Genomic DNA, 8,821 nt, shown 5'->3' on the forward strand with positions numbered 1-8,821 from the left:
CCACATTACATAAACTCTCATCCCTCTGTGCACTGCACCAGCCCTGCTGCACTGTGTGGGGTCCCTGAGGTCTCCCAAGCCTCCCAGACAGGCTTCCTTAGCTCTGGGCTCCCCTGCCTGACTCTACCCTGCAACTGGCTGGGATAGGCAGTGGAAGCAGGAAAAAAGATGGAGAGACTAGAGACTCCAGATGCAGCAGCTGGAGCAGTGAGGAGAACATCCCCCAGAGCAGGAGACCAGGAGCTGCAGCTTAATCCTTTCAGCCTGGATTCAGCCTGCAAGCTGTCAGTTGGAGAAGTCAAGTGTAAAAAGGTTGAATACCTTTGGAATACATAACCATAATAATAATTTTTGCGCCACCTCCATAGAGGTGTCAATTAATTATCCATTTAGCTTATAACAACTATTTAATATGGCTAAAATATGCACATTATTAAAGGATGAGACTAAATAGTTCTATGACATGTCCAATATTTTTTTTTTTAATCTTAATTCCTAAAGAAAACCCCAATACCCTCTCACTTATATACAAAGGGTTCATCTACCTGAGATATTTACTGTGGAGTTACATAATTAGTTCCACAGTAAACATCTTGGTATCTACATGTGCAGCCCTATTAAGCCACAGGAAACTAATAAACTCCACAGCGAGTTAGTATTTGTAAATACAAATACTATTCTGCCGCAGAATTTTTTGTGTGCACAGAACTGCATGTGTAGGTACTGTTGCAGCAGGCTGGGGAATGAGGGTGCTTCAGTGTGGGGGCTGCCTGCTGGTTAGCCCTGCACTAGAGCATTCTTGTGCCCCAGCCAGCCTCTCCACAGCACATTGAACCAGGTCAAAGCATCCCTGGGATGGCAGGCTGGCCCCCTACCAGCCAGGGCTGCTCTGACCTGACTCAACATGCTGTTGGCCCAGGCACACATGTACACACAGTGCCTACAAGTAATAAACTACAGTGCAATATGTACCAGAATTTATTGCTGCACATTAATATGCGTGTTTAGATGCACCCCAAGTGAAGTAACCCTAATACAGCAAACTTGGGTGTGCATACTATGGGGATAATGGTCTATTAAGAAAGAAGTTTCAGCTTCAAGACTGGGTTATTAGCAGGGATTCTGGTTTTCTCTGATTAAAAATAATCACAAATTCTCTGACAAGAAACCATGAATTCTCAGATAACCCCCCCAAAATCCATTATTAAAATTAAAAGCCCCCTGCAGCCCCTCCTAACCCTGCTGGTGCCCCTCACTCCCCACCCCCGATGCCTCCCCCAGCCCTGCTGGTCTACCTCACTTGCCCCCAAAATGCCCCAAGCCTTGCTGGTTCCCCTCACTTGGCCCCGAAGCCTCCCCCAGCCTGGCTGGTGCCCCTCACTCACTCCCAATGCCTCCCCCAGCCTGGCTGGTGCCCCTCACTGCCCCCAGAACAGCCCCCTCATGCTACTCATGCCTCTTACCCCCTGCCAACAGCCCCTGTACCCCAGCCCTGCTGGAGGGGACCCCCAGCTTCCAGGGTTATGGGGCCAGGGACCCAAGTCTGCAGCTCCATGCTCCCAACAGAAGGCAGCTGCAGCAGAAGCAGCATGGAGCTGGTTCTCCCACTGCCGCTGCTGGCTCAGGCAGGGGCAGGGCTGGCACCAGTTCCTGGCTCCCCTTAGCCCTGCTGGTGCCCCCAGCCATGATCTGCAACCCCCCAGACCTGCCAGAGGGGCTCCCAGCCCCTCCAAGCCCAACTTATCTCACAGGCTCCAGGAGCAAAGAGTGAGGTTAAGCTGAGCCGAGCATGACTGACTGAGAGCCTCAGGCCCCACCTCTCTCCCTCCCCTCTGCCTCTGGGCAGGGCTGGGGTTTTCTGCCCTGTTTGCAAACAGCTCTTGCAGGCTGGAGCTCAACCAGCCTGCAGAGCTCTTTGCAAAAGCAGGGAATCCACAGGTTTATCTGCTAAAAGAAGAAATCCACATTTTCTTTGATAAAAAGGGGGATTCCATGGTTTTCTGGTTTTCTGTGGCAAATGTAAACCTTGGATGCCTGGTTATTAGCCTTGTGAAAATACTGGTTTATAAAATAATGCAAAATAACATAAGTATATCTTAAAATGTGTGTAATTCCCTTCATCTATGTGCATTAGGGCCGTGTGAAGCTTTGGTCCCTGATTTGATTTGACAGCCAAATTTCCAAATCCAAATTGAATCAGAACACTTTAATCTCTCAAAATAGAATCAGAAAACTCCAAATTGATTTGGAGAAATTTGGAAAGATTCAGAGATTTGGACATAGACACAGCTTTAATTGTTTTCTCTACAAACCTCAAGGTAGCAGGCATCTCGTGAATTCTGTGATTGTGGGGCAGATGGAGCAGCAGTCCCAGAAGTACTTCCAGTTCACTTCTGGGTCTGCTGGGGTGTGCATTGGGCCCCCTCCCCCACCTCTGACTTGGCAACTAGTGCCTCCTGGGTCTGAGGGGGCACCTGGTTTCCTCCGTGGCTGATCAAGCTGGAGAGGATGTGGGGGGGGCCCCAGGCATGCTCTCTCATGGACCTGGAAGTGGACCAGAAGTATTTCTTAAAATGTATGTAATTCCTGGTCCACTTCCAGGTTCACTGCTGAGCATGTGGGCGGGGGGGGGGGTCCTCCGTGCTCCTGTGGGATGCTCCATCCGCTCCACTATCACAGCGTTCATACCTAGTACCTCAAGCTATGTAGAAAAAACATTCAAAGCTGTGTCTATGACCGAATTGCTGATTTTCCTAATCAGCATCGAATCTTCAGATTCAGATTCAGCTAAATAAAATCAGGGACAGTGATCCAAATCAACAAATCGAATCACTGTCCCTGATTCAGGCTGAATCCTATTCTAAATTTAATACGGCCTGTTTTACACACCCATAATTTGCATATTATGCTTTTCTTACTCTCTGGCCTAAGAAGCATTGTTCTTTGAGTAAGAACTGTTGACATGCAGGAAACAAAATGTGCAATTATATCACCTAAAGATTTTATTGCTTTTTGGTTGGTTTTCTTTGTTTGTTTGTTTTTTGCTTTGTACAATTTTAACAATGTATTTATTCTCATAAGATCTACATATGTTTCTTTCTCTCTCTTAGGTAACACAGCAAAAGTGTTCATTGAGGTGCAGGATGAAAATGACCATGCTCCTGTCTTTACCAAAAAACTCTATATTGGAGGAGTGTCTGAAGATGCTAGAATGTTTGCTTCTGTGCTTAGAGTTAAGGTAAGAGTCACCTTATTTCAGTACATTTCACAGACCTAAGAAAAGAACATGTGCCCTGGATTGAATATCCACAGAAGGTTTCAGTAGATATTCCTCCAAAATTACTTGAGCTGTTTAAGTTATCAAAACCCACACTTCACTTGTACAGTGATTGTACAGATAGTAATTATCTGAGAAAACTGCCCCCAAAACAAATTAAGGTTATAAATCAGGTATTGCAATGTACCTCTTTATTGAGCCTGTGCCCAGGTGGCCAGTGGCAGTGCAGAAATTGGGTAGGCAGCATGTGGTTGTGAGGGAGGTCAGGCAGGTGTGGGGACCCCCTCACACACACTTCTCCCATACCGCACAGCCCTGGCAGGTAGTGGCAGCATCAGCAGGCAGGGATGTTTAAGGTGCTCTGCCCAACACAGGTGTTCGTGCTGTGTGGAATGTGGCTCTGGCCAGTGCTGCACATTGTGGGAGAGGTACAACCTCCGCCAGGTAGTCTGTATCACCAGCACTCCCCACCATGCACGCACAGCCTTCACACTTACACTGCATGGGTGGGAAGCCCCAGGCACTGGAGCCAGCTGCCTTCTCTGCCCTCCAGGGGGAGGCACCTGGGGCTTCCCTCCTGTGCTGCTTATCCCCAGTGTTTGACTTTTAGTATGTGATTTAGTTTTTTCTGGTTCTAAGTTGGCAGCCCCCCCTCCCAAAAGGAGTATTTCTGGGGGGCAAAGGGGGGGGGGGACTTCCAGTGGCAAAGGTCAGGGGTTAGGGATAGGACTTCTGGTCCCAAGATGGTGGGGCAACTTTCAAGGGGTAGGGCTGCCCATGCAGCCCTCAACAGCTCAGCAAAACTCGGTCAGTGGTCCTCTATCTAAAATAATTGCCTGCCTCTGGAATGTAGCAGATCTTAGACGTTTCCTTCACCTCTTAATATTAGCTTTTACCTAATTTTTTTCTCAAGCATTCTTATGAAGCAGAATATTTATGTTCACATAATGAAAGGAAAGACAGCTTCTATTCCAGTTCATGAAAATAATTTCAGATCCTTGTATTGCATGGTATAAATTTGAAAGGGGCTATAATGAATTAATAGAATCATAGAAAAGGGCTGGAAGAGACTTCAGATGGCCATATTATCCAATCACCTGCTATGGTATAGGGCGAATAACTGTACAGAGCAGGGTGCCTGACCTCCATCCCACAGGCCAAATGTAGCCCACAGAACCTTGGAAACTTCTGACCTGTGGAGCTCCCCACAAGTCAGGAAACTTGGTGGTAGGAGAGCAGTGGCAGTACTGTCATCCTTCCCTGCTACCAAAATCCCAAGCCCTGTGAGATAGGTAAGAGCCAGGCCATGACCCTCCCTTCACATGGCCAGATTGGAGCCAGGACTTGCCCCTTTCACTCTGCATGGCTGGGTTAGGGCTGGGCACACCCCCTTTTTCTAACAGGGCTGAGCCATGCCCCCTTTCATCCAGAAGACCAGGTTGGGGCTGGGCCATTCCCCCTTCCTCCAGTGTGGCTGGGTCACACCCCTTCCTCTCATTTAGCTGGTTCCACACCCCCATCCCCCTCAGCCAAGTTGAGGCCATGGACATAGGGTCAAGACATGCCCCCTCCACCCATGGGGCTGGATAAGGGCCCTGTTAAGACCCATTCTCCCACACAGCTGGATGATGGCTATGCTACCCTCCCAACCCTATTCTGTATGGCTGGATGGGGCCACGCCGTGCATGCCCTCAGCACTGGATTGGGTTCACCAGCAGGATACAGCCTATGGAGGGACTGGGCACTGATCATCTAGCCTGCCAGACAAAAAGTTTGATGACCACTGGTGTAGAGTAGATTTTTTTTTTTTTTTAGTTAATTGTGTTTGGGAGAGAAAAAATACCAAACTATTAACTTTAAATAAAGGATACATTAAAACTGCCATGGTATAAGTCCTATGTAATAATATGTGGTCGTACAAGTTTGATTTACCAAGGCCAGTTCAAGTTTTTATTTTCTTTCATTTAATTAACCTCCACATGGCTTCTGTATTTTGTTTCACATAACTATCATGGAATAGCCTAAAATTTGCTGATTCTAGCTTATTTACAAGATGGCACAGAATTTGACCTTGCAAGAATGTTCCCTTATTTTGACCTGGCAATTTATTTATAACACTGGAAATCTAAAACAGAATGACAAAAGCTGATTAAAGCTGTTCATTGTTTTCCTCAGGATACTCCTTCATAACGTTAGGTCATAGTTATTAAAAAATTGGAAAACAGGTGAAAACTGACAATCAGGAAGGGCTGTCTCTCTCTGCTGGACTGCTTTGGTGACATACAGTAGCTCTATAGTTGTTTTAAAGGGAACAGCTATGCATTTCCCTAAGCTACAAGAGGTAAATTCTGCGGTCTAAAAAGATATCTTAGTCTGCTTTTTGCCCGTCCTTCCCATTATACGTATTGTATCCTGGACCAATGTACACTGCCCTCCAGTGATTTCTGTTTTTTTGGTGGCCGTTGTTTCCTGCCAAAAATTAACCTTCAGGCTTAAATTGCATTAATAGATTTGGAGAAATGTAACTGTTGCTTAATATGTATGTTTGCAGTGCTTCAGTCAGCTTAGAAATGGTACACCTAATCTAAAGTTAGAATTAATTTTAGATTAAGATGGGTTAACCTGATCTATTGAACAATTGTATATATTCTAAACCACTCTTCACAGCCCTGGGTCTGTGCTGCTTTTACCTTCTGCCCCCCTGCCCCTGCCCTGGGACACTGACCAGCCTATTTTTAATCTATATTCCCTCCCCTCCTCCACACAATTGTCAGCCTCCCCCCACCCCTCAACTTACATGGAGTGATGAATACTTGCATGTGGCAACCCTGACTCTGGTTTAGGCAGTTTAAACTAAGTCACTTAAACCAACAGATCTGGGTTCCACAAATGTGTGTTTTTTTTCACCCAGTGGTTGCCAAGGGTCTAAGACAATTTGCTCTGTACTTGAGCCCTGCCCAGTTCTGACTCACCTCATGAGTAGGCATAATTAAATATTTGATGGTACAAATACTTGTATAGAAATCATAGAGTATGCTTAGAATAGGATCAGGAAAAGTTATTCTTATTAAGTCACCAGTGTACTTTTAGAAAAGTATGGAAGCTAAGGAGGAGCTCCATGTTGAAAGGGAAGTTTCTAAATAATTGTAGAAGTCAGAAGCATTCGTAGTAAAAGAGTTAATAGCAATGAGAAGGAGCATTGTAAAGACAAGTTAACAGTCATCCAAAGGCTTCTGGTAAAGACTAATTCTAATGAGAAATTTAAATCAGCAAGACGCAAATTATGGTACACTAGGGTGGAAATGATCTATCATTTTATACCTGTGGGATGCTTCCTAATGGGATATATGAAGAAGGGCATTATAATATGAGTAATAAAATAAAATATAATGAATAAGAAAATATAACTAAATTGAGAGAGACATTTTTGAATGTAGCAGTTTCTAAATATATTTCTAAATTACAGCAACTGAAAGTTTTTCATCCACGAGGTCTGAATGCTCAGTTTTGGGCAACTAAGGTCCCTGCCTAACATTACATATAATATGTAATTGACTGGTTAATTGAACAATACATTTACACTGGCCACACATGCAAAGTAAGACCAACTACACATGCAAAGTAATTATCACACCATAAAAATTTCTATTCAGCTATAAAAAAAAGCTAACCAGCTACAAAGTTAGGGTTTAAAAATGTATAACAACTCTACAGCGGTTTCGGTCTGGCTTTAATTTGGACCCATGGAAGGGCCCTAAGTTTTGACGTATAACAAAATTTTAATTTATGAGCACAACAAACTGCACATCAATGAAGTTGGCTATAATTGGATATTTATATATCTGAATCATGCAAAATGCACTTTAGACTTACAAATTAAAGATTTGGTATCAGTGAAATTGTAGACATGGGAAACTGTTAAATATTTGAACTTTAGACAAGCTTATGATACATCTCTCTTGTCTTGGTTAATCTATCACACTGCTTGCTTGCCTTGGTAATTTAAGAAAAGTAATGAAGTCTCAGATTACCAAAACACATGGATTTAAGAGAGATTATAGTGTTGTAGCCGTGATGGTTCAGGAAATATATAGGACATGAGGGTTCTTTTGTGACATTTTTTCATCAGACTTCATCATTATATAGTTGGAAGAGCAATTAGACTTTTAACTTTTTAAACTTGGATTTAAGGGTATTTGTGAGTAGAAAGTGCAATGGGAAGGAGCAAAATTTAGAAGAATAAAAAATTTAAGATTTAGTGTAAAATTATTTTATGTACAAGATAATATTAAATCCTGATTTTTACACAATAGTACTTGTACCTTATTTATTCAAAGGGGCTCCTGATTTTCTACCACTAGATTCCAGGCATAGGCATTCATAGTCATCAGTGAGGTGGATTTGGAAGTACATGAAAATGTCAGACTTAGAAGGGAAGAATGAATTTAGTGTGTTCTCATTCATGCCTTATGGTTACTGACTCAGAAAATGTGACCTGAAGATAATAATAGATATCCAAGTAAAATTAAAATACATACAACACATACATATACAATTAAATGGTTTTACCCTACAATATTTGTATTTAACATAGAGAGGTAATGAATAGGGGCTTTTTTGGTACAGTAAATCAAACCTACAAATTGGATCAGTGTGATTTATTATTGGATTTTAGCACTAACAGTCAACTTTTTGAATGAGTACTAATTAGCTCATTTTACCTTGTCTTCACTTGTTCTAAGGAGATACAAAAAGAAATTCCTTTATTAGTTCCTTATTAGATAAGTCCAATATAAAATCCAATTAGGGTGTTACAAAGCACTAATAAAATGAATTAGATAAAACTGTCTAATCGCACTAGGCATTACATGGAGAGTCAAGGTGAGTAGAATTTAATGAATATTTCTTCCCATTCTGAATTTTTCAGAACCATAGAAAGTACTAATATTGCTTGAGGTATTATTTAAATTTTCTTTTCACTGGGAAGCTAGCTTCAGATTAAGATTTTAAGCAAAACTCCATTCATTTTTAGAATGCATTAATGGTTAAATTTCCTAAATTAAATGTCAGTGGTTTTGAAAAGGGACTGATAAATATGCAATGGCTTTTGTTAAAATATTCCCATTCTTTCTCCTACTGAGAAAAATATATGTATTAATAAATATAAATAAAAGATTATTATAAATAGCTGTAACAGTATTTAAAATATAAAGCTATTTAGTGTCACTTACCTGAAATGAACAATATAGAACACAAACCCTCCTCCAACTCAGAGCTTCTAATTCTGAAATGAGAATCATTTTATCTATTGCAGTTTGTTACACTGGTTGTCGTTGAAAATTGGTATTGGAAACAATTAAAATAAAGTAGGAACCACTATTACCACTCTTTCACTGGATACTTTAGGACAGGGTGGGAAAAATATGGCCCATGGGCTAGATTCAGCCCACCGAGGGACTATATCCAACCTGTGGCAAGTTTCTTGGCCCCACCCAGCCCAGGCACAGAGAGGCAGCCGGGCTGTGGTGCATGTGGCCATTCCTG

At 42.5% G+C, this 8,821-nt stretch overlaps 1 protein-coding gene across 1 annotated transcript in view; it reads left to right on the plus strand.

Moving 5' to 3' along the window:
- PCDH15 (protocadherin related 15) overlaps positions 1-8,821 on the plus strand; it is a 922,022-nt gene that overhangs the window by 795,986 nt on the left and 117,215 nt on the right. The window contains exon 27 of the mRNA XM_025203355.1: positions 3,111-3,238. Coding sequence (XP_025059140.1) covers positions 3,111-3,238 — 128 coding nt within the window. The remainder of the gene's footprint in view (positions 1-3,110; positions 3,239-8,821) is intronic.

This window comes from Alligator sinensis, unplaced genomic scaffold (genome assembly GCF_000455745.1).
Source record: "Alligator sinensis unplaced genomic scaffold, ASM45574v1 scaffold543_1, whole genome shotgun sequence".
NCBI classification, from domain to species: domain Eukaryota; kingdom Metazoa; phylum Chordata; order Crocodylia; family Alligatoridae; genus Alligator; species Alligator sinensis.